Source organism: Oncorhynchus masou, chromosome 23 (assembly GCF_036934945.1).
Source record: "Oncorhynchus masou masou isolate Uvic2021 chromosome 23, UVic_Omas_1.1, whole genome shotgun sequence".
NCBI lineage: Eukaryota > Metazoa > Chordata > Actinopteri > Salmoniformes > Salmonidae > Oncorhynchus > Oncorhynchus masou.
Window position 1 is genome coordinate 8,920,099 of NC_088234.1, and position 19,324 is coordinate 8,939,422.

Here is a 19,324-nt window from a genome sequence, read left to right on the forward strand (position 1 = left end):
TGAATGACAGCTCTCCTCTCCTCAGACAGCTGAAGGTGAGTCTCTGGCTCGAAGCGCTAACTATCGTCATAAAAACCAATGCCAATGCAGAATCGTGCCAACCACTGGCACACACACACAGACACATTTCCTCCTCTCCTCCCATCCTCATCGTCCCCCTCCTCCTCCCCCTCCTCATCTTCTCTCTTCCCCCTCCCTTCCTCCCCCTCCGTATTTTATCTTCCTCCCTCTCTCTCTTCTCCTCCTCATCCCCTCTCACCACCCAGACACCAGTGTGTGCCACTTCTCTCATCCATCTTTCCCCCTCTCCCTCCTCTTTCATGCTGTCTTTATCTTCCTCCAGCTACCATCCATCTTCTCTCCAACCCTAAATCTCTCCTTGTCTCCATCTCTCTAACCCCCTCCATCTCTCCAACCCTAACCCTCTCCATCTCTCCAACCCTAACCCTCTCCTTGTCTCCATCTCTCTAACCCTCTCCATCTTTCCAACCCTAACCCTCTCCATCTCTCTAACCCTCTCCTTGTCTCCATCTCTCTAACCCTCTCCATCTCTCTAACCCTCTCCTTGTCTCCATCTCTCTAACCCTAACCCTCTCCATCTCTCCAACCCTAACCCTCTCCTTGTCTCCATCTCTCTAACCCTCTCCTTGTCTCCATCTCTCTAACCCTCTCATTCTCTCCAACCCTAACCCTCTCATTCTCTCCAACCCTAACCCTCTCCATCTCTCCAACCCTAACCCTCTCATTCTCTTCAACCCTAACCCTCTCCTTGTCTCCATCTCTCCAACCCTAACCCTCTCATTGTCTCCATCTCTCCAACCCTAACCCTCTCATTGTCTCCATCTCTCCAACCCTAACCCTCTCCTTCTCTCCATCTCTCCAACCCTAACCCTCTCTATCTCCAATGTCTACTGTTTGCTGATGATCTGGTGCTTCTGTCCCCAACCAAGGAGGGCCTACAGTAGCACCTAGATCTTCTGCACAGATTATGTCAGACCTGGGCCCTGTCAGACCTGGGCCCTGTCAGACCTGGGCCTTGACAGACCTGGGCACTGACAGTACATCTCAGTAAGACCAAAATAATGGTGTTCCAAAAAAGGTCCAGTTCCCAGGACCACAAATATAAATTCCATCTAGACACCGCCGCCCGAGAGCACACAAAAAACGATACATACCTCAGCTAAACATCAGCGCCACAGGTAACTTCCACAAAGCTGTGAACGATCTGAGAGACAAGGCAAGAAGGGCATTCTATGCCTTCAAAAGGAACATAAAATTTGTCATTCCAATTAGGATCTGGCTAAAAATACTTGAATCAGTTATAGAACCCATTGTCCTTTATGGTTGTGAGGTCCGGGGTCCGCTCACCAAAATATGCTCCGTGTACAACGTGAAACACCAAATAATGCATGCAGAGCAGAATTAGGCTGATACCCACTAATTATCAAAATCCAGAAAAGAGCCGTTAAATTCTACAACCACCAAAAGGAAGCGATTCCCAAACCTTCCAAAACAAAGCCATCACCTACAGAGAGATGAACCTGGAGAAGAGTCCCCTAAGCAAGCTGGTCCTGAGGCTCTGTTCACAAACACAAACACACCCCACAGAGCCCCAGGACAGCAGCACAATTAGACCCAACCAAATCATGAGAAAACAAAAAGATAATTACTTGACACATTGGAAAGAATTTACAAAAAAAACAGAGAATGCTATTTACCCCTAAACAGAGAGTACTGTACATAGTGGCAGAATAACTGACCACTGTGACTGATCCAAAATTAAGGAAAGCTTTGACTATGTACAGACTCAGTGAGCATAGCCTTGCTATTGAGAAAGGCCGCCGTAGGCAGACCTGGCTCTCAAGAGAAGACAGGCTATGTGCTCACTTCCCACAAAATGAGGTGGAAACTGAGCTGCACTTCCTAACCTCCTGTCAAATGTATGACCATATTAGAAACACATATTTCCCTCAGATTACACAGACCCACAAATATTTTGAAAACAAATCCAATGTTGATAAACTCCCGTATCTACTGGGTGAAGTACCACAGTGTGCCATCACAGCAGCAAGATTTGTGACCTGTTGCCACAAGAAAAGGTCAACCAGTGAAGAACAAACCTTTTCTACTTGAACTATTTGCACATTATTACAACACTATATATATATATATAATATGACATGTGAAATGTCTATAGTATTTTGTAACTTTTGTAAGTGTAATGTTTACTGTTTATTTCTGTTTAATTCACTTTTGTTTACAGGGTTTTTTTGCGATGGCTTTACATACTTTTTGCGGAGTGTGGCAACTAGAAACTAGAGAGAGAAGAGAAACTCTGCAATCAAAACCTAACAATCCTATTTAAACATTTAATTTTTTGCAACAAAATGATACACACACACACACATGCACCATTTTAAATGAGTCTTTCAAAGCAGCAACAACACACTGATGTACTTTATACAAAACACTGCTTTAGTACTTTGTACACCTTTTTAATGTTTTTAAATTTAAATTAAATTTTAAATCATACAGGCTTCTGTGAAAGATTGTTCCGGAACAGTACATCTACTCACATTTCAAAGAACACAAAAATAAAAAGGCTTCAGAACAAAAATAATAACCTGCCATTGCAGTATGTACAACAAAAAAAAACACAAAGAAAAGTAGAATTACAATACAGTAATCAATACAATATGTTACTGTAAACTCACGGAAACAAAATAATTACATTAAAATTACAGTGCAATGGTAAACACAAAATAGTATTGTAAAGCATTGTAAGGGATGGGATGGTTTCTGGATCCTGCCTTCTGTCAGGGTCTGGTCACATCACCTCATCCACATCACAAGCCTTGTCATCCCTGGCTAGGCAACGGGGGAAATATTGCCTTGCATGCCCTATCTCACCCTGGACTGACCCAGTCGGATTGAGAAATGGGGAGTAAAGGGGGCAAGTATACAACTGAGAAGTTATTGTGGTTGGTGAACCAGTCCCTGACCAGAGCAGCCCGGAGGAAACTAACATTATCCCAGATGACAACAGACCTGGGCTGCTCTGGTCCGTCCTGTACAACTACATCATGTAGTGCATCCAGAAATAGGATTATGTGTTGTAGTATTGTAGGGACCCAGGTTGGCATGGTTATACATCCAGTAATATGATTATGTGTTGTAGTATTGTAGGGACCGAGGTTGGCATGGTTATACATCCAGTAATATGATTATGTGTTGTAGTGTTGTAGGGACCGATGTTGGCATGGTTATACATCCAGAAATATGATTATGTGTTGTAGTATTGTAGGGACCGAGGTTGGCATGGTGATGGAGACCTCCTTGCAGACAAATGGCGGCCCACAAGGTGATATTTCCCCCTCGCTGCCCAGGGACATTCACAACGGCTCTTTGTCCTGCAAAATTAGGTGGGTGCCCCTGCAGACAATCCCCCCCCCCACTCGACCCCCAGGGGGCAGAGTGTCGACGTACTGACACGGGTACCTCTTCCTCTTCCTCTACCTCTACCTCTACCTCTACCTTTTCCTATACTTCTTCCTATACCTCTTCCTCTACCTCTACCTCTACCTCTACTTCCTCTTCCTCTACCTCTACCTATACCTCTTCCTCTACCTCTACCTCTTCCTATACTTCTACCTCTTCCTCTACCTCTACCTCTTCCTCTACCTCTACCTCTTACTCTACCTCTACCTCTTCCTATACTTCTACCTCTTCCTCTACCTCTACCTCTTCCTCTACCTCTACCTCTACCTATACCTCTACCTCTTCCTATACTTCTTCCTATACTTCTACCTCTTCCTCTACCTATACCTCTTCCTCCACCTATACATCTACCTCTTCCTATACCTCTACCTCTTCCTATACCTCTACCTCTACCTCTACCTCTTCCTATACTTCTTCCTATACCTCTTCCTCTACCTCTACCTCTTCCTCTACCTCTTCCTATACTTCTACCTCTTAGTCTACCTCTACCTCTACTTCTTCCTATACCTCTACTTCCTCTTCCTCTACCTCTACCTATACCTCTTCCTCTACCTCTACCTCTTCCTATACTTCTACCTCTTCCTCTACCTCTACCTCTTCCTCTACCTCTACCTCTTACTCTACCTCTACCTCTTCCTATACTTCTACCTCTTCCTCTACCTCTACCTCTTCCTCTACCTCTACCTCTACCTATACCTCTACCTCTTCCTATACTTCTAACTATACCTCTACCTCTTCCTCTACCTATACCTCTACCTCTTCCTCTACCTATACTTCTACCTCTTCCTCTACCTCTACCTCTTCCTATACTTCTACCTCTTCCTCTACCTCTACCTCTTCCTCTACCTCTACCTCTACCTATACCTCTACCTCTTCCTCTACCTATACTTCTACCTCTTCCTCTACCTCTACCTCTACCTCTTCCTATACTTCTACCTCTTCCTCTACCTCTACCTCTTCCTCTACCTATACCTCTACCTCTTCCTATACTTCTACCTCTACATCTACCTCTTCCTATACCTCTACCTCTTCCTCTACCTCTACCTATACCTCTACCTCTTCCTCTACCTATACATCTACCTCTACCTATACCTATACCTCTACCTCTTCCTATACTTCTTCCTATACTTCTACCTCTACCTCTACATCTACCTCTTCCTATACCTCTACCTCTTCCTCTACCTCTACCTCTACCTATACCTCTACCTCTTCCTATACTTCTAACTATACCTCTACCTCTTCCTATACTTCTAACTATACCTCTACCTCTTCCTCTACCTCTACCTCTACCTCTACCTCTACCTCTTCCTCTACCTCTACCTATACTTCTTCCTATACTTCTAACTATACCTCTACCTCTTCCTCTACCTCTACCTCTACCTCTACCTCTTCCTCTACCTCTTCCTCTACCTCTACCTCTACCTCTACCTCTACCTCTTCCTCTACCTCTTCCTATACTTCTTCCTATACTTCTAACTATACCTCTACCTCTACCTCTACCTCTACCTCTTCCTCTACCTATACTTCTACCTCTACCTCTACCTCCACCTATACATCTACCTCTACCTATACCTCTACCTCTTCCTATACTTCTACCTCTACCTCTACCTCTTCCTCTACCTATACTTCTACCTCTACCTATACCTCTTCCTCTACCTCTACCTCTATCTATACCTCTTCCTCTACCTCTACCTATACTTCTACCTCTTCCTCTACCTCTACCTCTTCCTCTTCCTCTTCCTCTTCCTCTACCTCTACCTATACTTCTACCTCTTCCTAAACTTCTTCCTATACTTCTACCTCTACCTCTTCCTCTACCTCTACCTCTACCTCTACCTCTTCCTATACAATATGTTACTGTAAACTCACGGAAACAAAATAATTACATTAAAATTACAGTGCAATGGTAAACACAAAATAGTATTGTAAAGCATTATAAGGGATGGGATGGTTTCTGGATCCTGCCTTCTGTCAGGGTCTGGTCACATCACCTCATCCACATCACAAGCCTTGTCATCCCTGGCTAGGCAACGGGGGAAATATTGCCTTGCATGCCCTATCTCACCCTGGACTGACCCAGTCGGATTGAGAAATGGGGAGTAAAGGGGGCAAGTATACAACTGAGAAGTTATTGTGGTTGGTGAACCAGTCCCTGACCAGAGCAGCCCGGAGGAAACTAACATTATCCCAGATGACAACAGACCTGGGCTGCTCTGGTCCGTCCTGTACAACTACATCATGTAGTGCATCCAGAAATAGGATTATGTGTTGTAGTATTGTAGGGACCCAGGTTGGCATGGTTATACATCCAGTAATATGATTATGTGTTGTAGTATTGTAGGGACCGATGTTGGCATGGTTATACATCCAGTAATATGATTATGTGTTGTAGTATTGTAGGGACCCAGGTTGGCATGGTTATACATCCAGAAATATGATTATGTGTTGTAGTATTGTAGGGGCCGAGGTTGGCATGGTTATACATCCAGAAATATGATTATGTGTTGTAGTATTGTAGGGACCGAGGTTGGCATGGTGATGGAGACCTCTTAGTCTACCTCTACCTCTACCTATACCTCTTCCTCTACCTCTACCTCTACCTCTACCTCTTCCTATACTTCTTCCTCTACCTATACCTATACTTCTACCTCTACCTATACCTCTTCTTATACTTCTTCCTATACTTCTACCTCTACCTATACCTCTTCCTCTACCTCTACCTCTTCCTCTACCTCTACCTCTTCCTCTACCTCTACCTCTTCCTCTACCTCTACCTCTACCTCTACCTCTTCCTCTTCCTCTACCTCTACCTCTTCCTATACTTCTACCTCTTCCTATACTTCTACCTCTTCCTATACCTCTACCTCTTCCTCTACCTCTACCTCTACCTCTACCTCTACCTCTTCCTATACCTCTACCTCTTCCTCTACCTCTACCTCTACCTATACCTCTACCTCTACCTCTTCCTATACTTCTACCTCTTCCTATACTTCTACCTCTTCCTATACCTCTACCTCTTCCTATACCTCTTCCTCTACCTCTACCTCTTCCTATACTTCTACCTCTACCTCTACCTCTTCCTCTACCTCTACCTATACCTCTTCCTCTACCTCTACCTCTACCTCTTCCTATACCTCTACCTATACCAGTTCCTCTACCTCTACCTCTACCTCTACCTCTACCTCTTCCTATACTTCTACCTCTTCCTATACCTCTACCTCTTCCTATACCTCTTCCTCTACCTCTACCTCTTCCTATACTTCTACCTCTACCTCTTCCTCTACCTCTACCTATACCTCTTCCTCTACCTCTACCTCTTCTTATACCTCTTCCTATACCTCTACCTCTACCTATACCTCTACCTCTTCCTATACTTCTTCCTCTACCTCTTCCTATACCTCTTCCTCTACCTCTACCTATACCTCTTCCTCTACCTCTACCTCTACCTCTACCTCTTCCTCTACCTCTACCTCTACCTATACCTCTTCCTCTTCCTCTTCCTCTTCCTCTACCTCTACCTCTACCTCTACCTCTACCTCTTCCTCTACCTCTTCCTCTTCCTCTACCTCTACCTCTTCCTATACTTCTACCTCTTCCTATACTTCTACCTCTTCCTCTACCTCTACCTCTTCCTATACCTCTTCCTCTACCTCTACCTCTTCCTATACTTCTACCTCTTCCTCTACCTCTACCTCTACCTCTACTTCTTCCTATACTTCTTCCTCTACCTCTACTTCTTCCAATACTTCTTCCTCTACCTCTTCCTCTACCTCTTCCTATACTTCTACCTCTTCTTCTACCTCTACCTCCTCTACCTCTACTGTGTGTGTGTGCGTGTGTGCGTGTGTGCGTATGTGCGTGTGTGTGCGTGTGTGTGTTTTGTGTGTGCGTGTGCGTGTGCGTGCGCGTGCATTGCGTGTGTGTGTGTGTGTGCGCGCGCGTGCGTGCGTGTGGGTGTGTGTGTGCATGTGTGTGTGTGTGTGTAGCCGTAGTAATAGTACAGTAGTAACACGGTACAGCTAACGCCCAGGCCTTGTGGTCAGACTGACCTCGGCCTACACCCTCCAGACTCCAGGCTGGCTCCAGGGGGGTGAGAGGGATGCTGTGCCCGGTGTCGGGGCTCTAATCTGGGGCACGGCGGTGGAGGGAGCAGCCCGTGGCTGGAGGTCCTGTTCACTAATTACAGACTGTGTGTAAGACCACGGGGAATGATCATAGAGCAGTCTGTGTGTGTGTGTGTGTGTGTGTGTGTGTGTGTGTGTGTGTGTGTGTGTGTGTGTGTGTGTGTGTGTGTGTGTGTGTGTGTGTGTGTGTGTGTGTGTGTGTGTGTGTGTGTGTGTGTGTGTGTGTGTGTGTGTGTGTGTGTGAGCGAGCAGTGGCAGGGTTGAAGAATAACCACAGGGACAAAAACCACTGCTATGAAAAGAGAGGGAGGAAGGGAGGGGAGAAGGAGAGAACCAAACAAGCCAAAACATGTCTCAAAGACATGAGAAAATGTCTTCCACTATTTCTGACATTCTGACACCGCTGCTAAAACATTTAAATGCGTTCCACAAGCACACACACGAAAACAAAACAACACTAAAAGCGTGGCATCCTATTCCCTTTACCTGCTACTGGAGGGACAGTGAGGGAGATAGAGATAGTAGGGAAGAAAGAGAGAGAGGGAGAGAGAGAGGGGGAGAGGGGGAGGAGGAGAGGGAGTGAGGGAGAGAGAGAGAGAGAGGGGGGAGAGGGAGTGAGGGAAAAAGAGAGAGAGGGGGGGAGGAGAGGGAGTGAGGGAAAAAGAGAGAGAGAGAGAGAGAGAGGGAGGGAGGAGAGGGAGGGAGGGAAAAAAAGAGAGAGAGAGAGAGAGAGAGAGAGAGAGAGAGAGAGGGAGGGAGGAGAGGGAGTGAGGGAAAGAAAGAGAGCGAGAGAGGGAGGAGAGGGAGGGAGGGAAAAAGAGAGAGAGAGAGAGAGAGAGAGAGAGAGAGAGAGAGGGATAGAGGGAGGAGAGGGAGTGAGGGAAAAAGAGAGAGAGAGAGAGAGAGAGATAGAGAGAGGGAGGAGAGGGAGTGAGGGAAAGATGGAGAATTGAAGAGAGATAATGAGGGAGAATTAAAGAGAGAAGAAGAGAGATAATGAGGGAGAATTAAAGAGAGAAGAAGAGAGATAATGAGGGAGAATTAGAGAGAGAAGAAGAGAGATAATGAGGGAGAATTAAAGAGAGAAGAAGAGAGATAATGAGGGAGAACGGTTGATAAATAAAACAGTAGAAAGCATCTCTCACACATACCTAGACCCCCCCGCCCCCTCCCACACACACACACACATATACACACACACACCCTCTCTCTCCTTCCGTCAAACACACTCTCTCTCTCCTTCCGTTAAACACAGACACACTCACACTCGGCGAACAACACTGAATAATTTATTTGATGTCCTCATCTATGGCGGACGCTTAAAAAGATTATATCTTTACGCAACTTGTTAAACATTTATGCAACTCAGCCACATAAAGTTTATAACTTTACACAGCTTGTTAAACATTTATGCAACACTGAGCAATTTAAAGGTCTCTCTCTTTTTTCTCCCTCTCTCCCTCTCTCTCTTGCTCTCACAGTTACACATCTGTTAGACACCAGACCCAGCTAGCAGATAACGCTCTGTGAACTATATATTTGCTTGAACTTGGTGAGATATATTTTCTTGGCATTCTTGGGAGGGAAACATATGACATCATAAAATCCATGTACACAAATAACAAGCGTGTGGTTGAAATGAGCAAAAAACACACATTTCTTTCCAAAGTGCTGGGGGATGAGACAGGGATGCAGCTTAAGCCCCACCCTCTTCAACATATACAGTGCCTTGCGAAAGTATTCGGCCCCCTTGAACTTTGCGACCCTCTGCCACATTTCAGGCTTCAAACATAAAGATATAAAACTGTATTTTTTTGTGAAGAATCAACAACAAGTGGGACACAGTCATGAAGTTGAACGACATTTATTGGATATTTCAAACTTTTTTAACAAATCAAAAACTGAAAATTGGGCGTGCAAAATTATTCAGCCCCCTTAAGTTAATACTTTGTAGCGCCACCTTTTGCTGCGATAACAGCTGTAAGTCGCTTGGGGTATGTCTCTATCAGTTTTGCACATCGAGAGACTGAATTTATTTCCCATTCCTCCTTGCAAAACAGCTCGAGCTCAGTGAGGTTGGATGGAAAGCATTTGTGAACAGCAGTTTTCAGTTCTTTCCACAGATTCTCGATTGGATTCAGGTCTGGACTTTGACTTGGCCATTCTAACACCTGGATATGTTTATTTTTGAACCATTCCATTGTAGATTTTGCTTTATGTTTTGGATAATTGTCCTGTTGGAAGACAAATCTCCGTCCCAGTCTCAGGTCTTTTGCAGACTCCATCAGGTTTTCTTCCAGAATGGTCCTGTATTTGGCTCCATCCATCTTCCCATCAATTTTAACCATCTTCCCTGTCCCTGCTGAAGAAAAGCAGGCCCAAACCATGATGCTGCCACCACCATGTTTGACAGTGGAGATGGTGTGTTCAGGGTGATGAGCTGTGTTGCTTTTACGCCAAACATAACGTTTTGCATTGTTGCCAAAAAGTTCAATTTTGGTTTCATCTGACCAGAGCACCTTCTTCCACATGTTTGGTGTGTCTCCCAGGTGGCTTGTGGCAAACTTTAAACAACACTTTTTATGGATATCTTTAAGAAATGGCTTTCTTCTTGCCACTCTTCCATAAAGGCCAGATTTGTGCAATATACGACTGATTGTTGTCCTATGGACAGAGTCTCCCACCTCAGCTGTAGATCTCTGCAGTTCATCCAGAGTGATCATGGGCCTCTTGGCTGCATCTCTGATCAGTCTTCTCCTTGTATGAGCTGAAAGTTTAGAGGGACAGCCAGGTCTTGGTAGATTTGCAGTGGTCTGATACTCCTTCCATTTCAATATTATCGCTTGCACAGTGCTCCTTGGGATGTTTAAAGCTTGGGAAAATCTTTTTGTATCCAAATCCGGCTTTAAACTTCTTCACAACAGTATCTCGGACCTGCCTGGTGTGTTCCTTGTTCTTCATGATGCTCTCTGCGCTTTTAACGGACCTCTGAGACTATCACAGTGCAGGTGCATTTATACGGAGACTTGATTACACACAGGTGGATTGTATTTATCATCATTAGTTATTTAGGTCAACATTGGATCATTCAGAGATCCTCACTGAACTTCTGGAGAGAGTTTGCTGCACTGAAAGTAAAGGGGCTGAATAATTTTGCATGCCCAATTTTTCAGTTTTTGATTTGTTAAAAAAGTTTGAAATATCCAATAAATGTCGTTCCACTTCATGATTGTGTCCCACTTGTTGTTGATTCTTCACAAAAAAATACAGTTTTATATCTTTGTTTGAAGCCTGAAATGTGGCAAAAGGTCGCAAAGTTCAAGGGGGCTGAATACTTTCGCAAGGCACTGCATATCAACGAATTGGTGAGGGCACTAGAACAGTCTGAAGCACCCGGCCTCACCCTACAAGAATCTGAAGTCAAATGTCTACTGTTTTCTGATGATCTGGTGCTTCTTTCACCAACCAAGGAGGGCCTACAGCAACACCTAGATCTTCTGCACAGATTCTGACAGACCTGAGCCCTGACAGTAAATCTCAGTAAGACCAAAGTAATGGTGTTCCAAAAAAGGTCCAGTCACCAGGACCACAAATACAAATTCCATCTAGACACTGTTGCCCTAGAGCACACAAACAACTATACATACCTCGGCCTAAACATCAGCGCCACAGTTAACTTCCACAAAGCTGTGAACGATCTGAGAGACAAGGCAAGACTATGCCATCGAAAGGAACATAAACTTCAACATACCAATTAGGATCTGGGTAAAATTACTTGAATCAGTCAGGGAACCCATTTCCCTTCATGGTTGTGAGGTCTGGGGTCCGCTCACCAACCAAAACTTCACAAAATGGGACAAACACCAAATTGAGACTCTTATGCAGAATTATTTGTATTATTTTCCCCCCTATGTAGTGGTATCCAATTGGTAGTTACAGTCTTGTCCCACCATGGTATCCAATTGGTAGTTACAGTCTTGTCCCACCATGGTATCCAATTGGTAGTTACAGTCTTGTCCCACCATGGTATCCAATTGGTAGTTACAGTCTTGTCCCACCATGGTATCCAATTGGTAGTTACAGTCTTGTCCCACCATGGTATCCAATTGGTAGTTACAGTCTTGTCCCACCATGGTATCCAATTGGTAGTTACAGTCTTGTCCCACCATGGTATCCAATTGGTAGTTACAGTCTTGTCCCACCATGGTATCCAATTGGTAGTTACAGTCTTGTCCCACCATGGTATCCAATTGGTAGTTACAGTCTTGTCCCACCATGGTATCCAATTGGTAGTTACAGTCTTGTCCCACCATGGTATCCAATTGGTAGTTACAGTCTTGTCCCACCATGGTATCCAATTGGTAGTTACAGTCTTGTCCCACCATGGTATCCAATTGGTAGTTACAGTCTTGTCCCACCATGGTATCCAATTGGTAGTTACAGTCTTGTCCCACCATGGTATCCAATTGGTAGTTACAGTCTTGTCCCACCATGGTATCCAATTGGTAGTTACAGTCTTGTCCCACCATGGTATCCAATTGGTAGTTACAGTCTTGTCCCACCATGGTATCTAATTGGTAGTTACAGTCTTGTCCCACCATGGTATCTAATTGGTAGTTACAGTCTTGTCCCACCATGGTATCCAATTGGTAGTTACAGTGTTGTCTCATCGCTGCAACTCCCGTACGGACATGGGAGAGGCGAAGGTCGAGAGCCGAATGTCCCCCGAAACACAACCCAACCAAGCCGCACTGCTTCTTGACACAATGCCCACTTAACCCGGAAGCCAGCCGTAACAATGTGTCGGAGGAAACACCGTACACCTGGCGACCTGGTCAGCATGCACTGTGCCCGGCCCACCACAGGAATCGCTAGTGCGCGTTGGGACAAGCATATCCCTGCCATCCAAACCTTCCCCTAACCCGGCCAATTGTGTGCCGCCTCATGGGTCTCCCAGCTGCGACAGAGCCTGGATTGGAACCCAGAATATCTAGTGGCACAGCTAGCACTGTGATGCAGTGCCTTAGACCACTGGAACCCAGAATATCTAGTGGCACAGCTAGCACTGTGATGCAGTGCCTTAGACCACTGGAACCCAGAATATCTAGTGGCACAGCTAGCACTGTGATGCAGTGCCTTAGACCACTGGAACCCAGAATATCTAGTGGCACAGCTAGCACTGTGATGCAGTGCCTTAGACCACTGGAACCCAGAATGTCTAGTGGCACAGCTAGCACTGTGATGCAGTGCCTTAGACCACTGGAACCCAGAATGTCTAGTGGCACAGCTAGCACTGTGATGCAGTGCCTTAGACCACTCGAACCCAGAATATCTAGCGGCACAGCTAGCACTGTGATGCAGTGCCTTAGACCACTGGAACCCAGAATGTCTAGCGGCACAGCTAGCACTGTGATGCAGTGCCTTTGACCACTGGAACCCAGAATGTCTAGCGGCACAGCTAGCACTGTGATGCAGTGCCTTAGACCACTGGAACCCAGAATGTCTAGTGGCACAGCTAGCACTGTGATGCAGTGCCTTAGACCACTGCACCTCTCAGGAGGCCTGATTGCAGAATTCTGCAAAAATGTCCTCTGTGTACAATGTAAAACATCAAATGCAGAGAGATAATGCATCCATATTAGAGACATTTCCCTCAGATCAGATCAGAATTATAAAACAAACTCCCATATCTACTGGGTGTGACATCACCAGAGATGGAAACTCGAGTCTGAGACTTAAGTCACAAAGAAAATGACTTGGACTCATAATCAATTGACTTGAGACTTAACTTGGACTCTAGATACGAGACTCGTGAACAATGCAAGTCAGTACTGGGATAAGTATTTGTTGTGCGTCCTGTCTGATAACATGGAACAGGCGGCATTGTGACACGGAGTAGTTTGACACAGAGGGTTGAAATGCGTTCTAGAATGTCTGCTTGTCTGCCTATGCAGACGAGGACGTATCTATTTCAATGGGAGGATAGTGGTTCACTTCTATTTGCACTTTGTCCTTATTTGATCGAGCGGACGTTGTGTATGCTATTGCTATATAGATGGGAACATTAAAACGCAAGCAAAGGTTAAGCTATCGTTGATCTTAAGTTTATCTTCAGTTAAGCTTGTTAAGACAAGAAAAAGACAGCTATTGTTTATCATAAATACGTGAAATCATGTCATATTTAAATAATATGCTGTAAATTATATATTTATGACAGTGTTCGCAAACTAACATTAAAATAAAATTGTCCAAAAACATAATGTAGGAAATGTTTGTGTTTTTTTTTTTAAACAGTTTCACATTGACTGTTGACCTAGTGAACCGTCTTAGTGAACTTAAAGAGCAACTATTATGTAAACAAAAACAACAACAACAAACATGTAAACAGATTATCGGACTGGTCTAGGTGGCATAAACATGTAAACAGATTATCGGACTGGTCTAGGTGGAATAATTAAAAAGGAAAAAAAGATTTACACCAGTGCCCCAGTGGAGAAGAGAGTGTTTAGTCATATGTTTCCCATGCCAATAAAGCACTTACATTGAATTGAAATTGAATTGAACTGAGAGAGACAGAAAGAGAGAGAGAGAGAGAGACAGAAAGAGAGAGAGAAAGAGAAAGAGAGACAGAAAGAGAGACAGAAAGAGAGAGAGAAAGAGAGAGAGAGAGACAGAGAGAGAGAGAAAGACAGAGAAAGAGAGAGAGAGAGAGAGAGAGAGACAGACGAGAGAGAGTGAGAGACAGAGAGAGAGAGAGAAAGACAGAAAGAGAGAGAAAGAAAGAGAGAGAGAGAGAGAGAGAGAGACAGAGACAGAGAGAGAGAGAGAGAGAGAGAGAGAGAGAAAGACAGAAAGAGAGAGAGAGAGAGAGAGAGAGAGAGAAAGACAGAAAGAGAGAGAAAGAGAGAGAGATAGAGACAGAGAGAGTGAGAGAGAGAGAGAGAGAGACAGAAAGAGAGAGAAAGACAGAGAAAGAGAGAGAGAGAGAGAGAGAGAGAGAGAGAGAGAGAGAGAGAGAGAAAGACAGAAAGAGAGAGAAAGAAAGAGAGAGAGAAAGAAAGAGAGAGAGAGAGAGAGAGAGAGAGAGAGAGAGAGAGAGAGAGAGAGAGAGAAAGAGAGACAGAGACACAGAGACACAGAGACACAGAGGCACAGAGGCACAGAGGCACAGAGACACAGAGGCACAGAGACACAGAGACACAGAGACACAGAGACACAGAGACACAGAGACACAAGGAGAGGGAGAGAAATGAGAAAGAAGGAAAGACGGAAAGGGAAAAATGTGTATATGTGGACGGGTTTAAGAATTTAAAAACCAGAACTCCCCACAAAAATAGTAAATAAACTAAATTTGAGCAACTGGGGACATTGTTGTTAGTTGCCAACTGTTTCTAGGGGGATTAGTGTTAGGGTTAGAATTAGTGTTAGGGTTAAGATTAAGTTTAGGGTTAGGTTTAGGTTTAAGATAGGTATAAGAGGGTTAGGTTTTTTGGGTTAAGGTTAGGGTTAGGGGTTAGGGAAAATAGGATTTTAAATGAGAGTGTGTGTGTGCGTGAGTGAGTGTGTGTGTGTGTGATGTTGAATGGGTGTATCCACAGATCTTGTAATGAATAGCCTGGGGAGAGTCCTGTTCTATTTCCAGACACACCTTCAGCACCACACACACTCTGCCAAACACACACACACACACACACATTCTGCCAAACACACACACACACACACACATTCTGCCAAACACACACACACACACACACATTCTGCCAAACACACACACACACACTCTGCCAAACACACACACACTCACACACTCTGCCAAACACACACACACACACACCCTCTGCCAAACACACACACACACACTCTGCCAAACACACACACACACACTCTGCCAAACACACACACACTCTGCCAAACACACACACACACACACTCTGCCAAACACACACACACACACACTCTGCCAAACACAAACACACACACACTCTTCCACGTTTTGTCCTTTCCCACATGTCCTCCTGTGGTCTGTCTGTCTGTGTCTGTGTGTGTGTGTGTGTGTGTGTGTGTGTGTGTGTGTGTGTGTGTGTGTGTGTGTGTGTGTGTGTGTGTGTGTGTGTGTGTGTGTGTGTGTGTGTGTGTGTGTGTGTGTGTTAATGTGTGGAGGGGCGGTGTATGTGTGTGCCCTTCGCCTTCCCTATTGAGAAGTGAAAAATAAATCTCCTTGAAAATCTGTGAATTACACACGTACGCACACACACACACACCCACACACACACCACTCCTGGATGTCCGTTTATCATGATTCCCTTTCACCACGCTCCTTCTCTCGCTTCTCCTCTCTCTCTCATCCTTCTCTCTCTCCTCCTCCTCCTCTCTCTCCTCCTCTCTCTCCTTCTCTCTCTCCTCTCTCTCCTCCTCCTCTCTCTCTCTCCTCTCTCTCTCTCCTCCTCTCTCTCTCTCTCTCCTCTCTCTCTCCTCCTCCTCTCTCTCCTCCTCTCTCTCTCTCTCTCTCTCTCTCTCTCTCCTCTCTCTCTCCTCCTCTCTCTCCTCTCTCTCTCTCTCTCTCTCTCCTCCTCTCTCTCTCTCCTCCTCTCTCCTTCTCTCTCTCCTCCTCTCTCCTTCTCTCTCTCCTCCTCTCTCCTACTCTCTCTCCTCCTCTCTCTCTCTCTCTCCTCCTCTCTACTTCTCTCTCGCCTCCTCTCTCCATTGTTCTAATCTCCTCATTCTATCTTTACACCTCACTACCCTCCCCTCCTCCCTCTCAATCACTCTCCTTCTATACTCTCTCTTCTCCTCCCTCCCTCCATTTCTTCCTTTCTTTTTCTCCTCAACCCTGTCTCCTCTCTCTCTCTCTCTCTCTCTTGCTCGCTTGCTCTCTCAGAGTCTATCAGTTCTGCCCTACCACTCTGTAGATTTCCACTGACACTGGCACAATCTCAGCTCTAGTCCTACTACTACTACTCCTTCCCTCTCCCCCCATTAACCTCATCTCAGACAGGAAGCACCTTGGACCAAACCCTGACAGAAAAAGAAAGAGTAGAGAGAACAGAGAGAGAGAGAGGGAGACAGAGAGATAGAAGGGGGAGAGGAAGTAGACTGAGATAGAAGGGGGAGAGGAAGTAGAGAGAGAGAGATAGAAGGGGGAGAGGAAGTAGAGAGAGCGAGATAGAAGGGGGAGTGGAAGTAGAGAGAGAGAGATAGAAGGGGGAGAGGAAGTAGAGAGAGAGAGACAGAAGGGGGAGAGGAAGTAGAGAGAGAGAGAGATAGAAGGGGGAGAGGAAGTAGAGAGAGAAAGATAGAAGGGGGAGAGGAAGTAGAGAGAGAGAGAGAGAGATAGAAGGGGATATGAATCTCTCGTTGTTTCCTTCTTTTCCTCCCTCCCTCCCTCCCTCCTTCCTTCCTTCCTTCCTTCCTTCCTTCCTTCCCTCCCTCCCACCCTCCCTCCCTCCCTCCTTCCTTCCTTCCCTCCCTCCCTCCCTCCCTCCCTCCCTCCCTCCCTCCCTCCCTACCTCCCTCCCTCCCTCCCTCCCCCTTTCCCACCAACAACAGTATCTACAAAGATGTCTCTCCTTTCTGTTCATCCTTCCTTCTCTTCCTGGCTTCCTTTCATCCTCAGCTCAAATCAATCAATAATGCTCTCTAATTCACACCCTCATTTAGTCATCAATATCTACTTTTGCATCCCAGCAAACACACACACACACACTTGAAATAACACACACATACCCACACACACAAACATCTGAGCAAATTTTGTACACTTTTTTAAACTGACGTTTTGACTTCATTCGTGCAAATGCTGCATCAAAGACTCCCACCTTGTGCCATTGTCTCCCACAGCATGTCTGGTATCAGCTGGTAATGCACGTACACACACACATACTGACTGTCAAACACTGACACACAGCGCTGTCATTCATCACTCTTTGACTGCACAGTGATTGAGATTGAAAGAAAAGCAGACGATCGTGGAAAAGGAGCAGTCACTCACATCGTCTCGTCATTCTGGAACTCCAGATTCCCGGACACCTCTTCGAAATCCTCTCCACCCCGGGCTGTCCCGTCTATGGTCCTGTAAGGCACCACCACCAGCCCCCGAGCCCCCGACGTCCTCTGAACCTTGACCTCCATGACCCCAACACTCTCGCTCACCCGCAGGGCGTCGATCTCAAACGAAAATATCCCCGCGTGATCGTCGTCGTAGATGGTCACCGTCGCCGTGTGGCCGTCACCGAGCACCGCCTTGGGGGAGGAGTTAGAGTTTGTCTCCAACGGGTCGTAGCCAACCACACGAGGGTTACTGAGGTGGACGTAGAGATACTCATCCTCTTCGAAGATGTCGTCGTCTATGATGCCCACAGTTATCTCTTTCAGGGTCTCGCCCGGCTTGAAGAGCAGGGTCCCTTCAGCGAATTCATAGTCTGAACCAGCGTTGGCTGTGCCGTCTTCTGTTCGGTAGTCCACCTGAAGGAGTAGAGGAGAGAGGGGGAGAGGAGGAGGAGGAGGAGAGGAGGGGAGAGGAGGAGGAGGAGAGGAGGAGGGGGAGAGGGGGGAGGAGGAGGAGGAGAGGAGGGGGAGAGGAGGAGGAGGGGGAGGGGGGGAGGAGGAGGGAGGAGGAGGGGGGAGGGAGGAGGAGGAGGGAGGGAGGAGGAGGAGGGGAGGAGGAGGAGGAGGGAGGGGGAGGAGGGAGGAGGGGGGGAGAGGAGGAGGAGAGGAGGAGGAGGAGGAGAGGAGGGGGAGGGGGAGGAGAGGAGGAGGAGGAGGAGGAGGAGGAGGAGGAGGGGAGGAGGAGAGGAGGAGGGAGGAGGAGAGGAGGAGAGGAGGAGGAGGAGGGAGGAGAGGAGAGGGGAGGGAGGGGAGGAGGGGAGGGGGAGAGGAGGAGGAGAGGAGGAGAGGAGGAGAGGAGGGAGAGGAGGGGAGGAGGGGGAGGAGGGAGGAGAGGAGGGGGAGAGGGAGGGGGAGAGGAGGAGAGGAGGAGGGAGGAGGGGGGGAGGGGAGAGGGAGGAGAGGAGGAGGGGGGGAGGAGGAGGGGAGAGGAGGAGAGGAGGAGGAGGAGAGGAGGAGGGGGAGGGGAGGAGGAGGAGGGAGGGGAGAGGAGGGAGGGGAGGAGGGAGGAGGAGGAGGAGGAGGGAGGGGAGGAGGGAGGAGGAGGAGGGGGGAGGAGGGGAGAGGGAGGGGAGGAGGGGAGGGAGGAGGGGGAGGGAGGAGGAGGGGGAGAGGAGGAGGGGGAGGAGGAGGAGGGAGGAGGAGAGGAGGAGGGGGAGAGGGAGGAGAGAGGAGGAGGGGGAGAGGAGGAGGGGGAGGAGGGGGAGAGGAGGAGGAGGAGGAGGGGAGGAGGAGGGGAGGAGGAGGAGGAGGAGGAGGAGAGGAGGAGAGGAGGAGGAGGAGGAGGAGGGGAGGAGGAGGGAGGAGGGGGAGAAGAGGGAGAGGAGGGGGAGAGGAGGAGGAGGAGGAGGAGGGAGAGGAGGAGGAGGAGGAGGAGGAGGAGGAGGAGGGAGGGAGGGAGGGGGGAGGGAGGGGGGGAGGGAGGGAGGGGGAGGAGGAGGAGGAGGGAGGAGGAGAGGGGGAGAGAGGAGGAGGAGGAGGAGGGGAGGGGGAGAGGGGGGAGAGGAGGAGGAGGAGAGGGGAGGAGGAGGGGGGGGGGGGAGGGGGGGGAGAGGAGGAGGAGGAGGAGGGAGGAGGGGGAGGAGAGGGAGAGAGGGAGG

General features: G+C 47.2%; 1 protein-coding gene across 1 annotated transcript in view; it reads right to left on the minus strand.

Moving 5' to 3' along the window:
* Positions 1–19,324, minus strand: part of LOC135510253 (sodium/calcium exchanger 1-like) — a 109,204-nt gene that overhangs the window by 27,859 nt on the left and 62,021 nt on the right. The window contains exon 9 of the mRNA XM_064931050.1: positions 17,611–18,083. Within this exon, the coding sequence (XP_064787122.1) occupies positions 17,611–18,083 (473 nt within the window). The remainder of the gene's footprint in view (positions 1–17,610; positions 18,084–19,324) is intronic.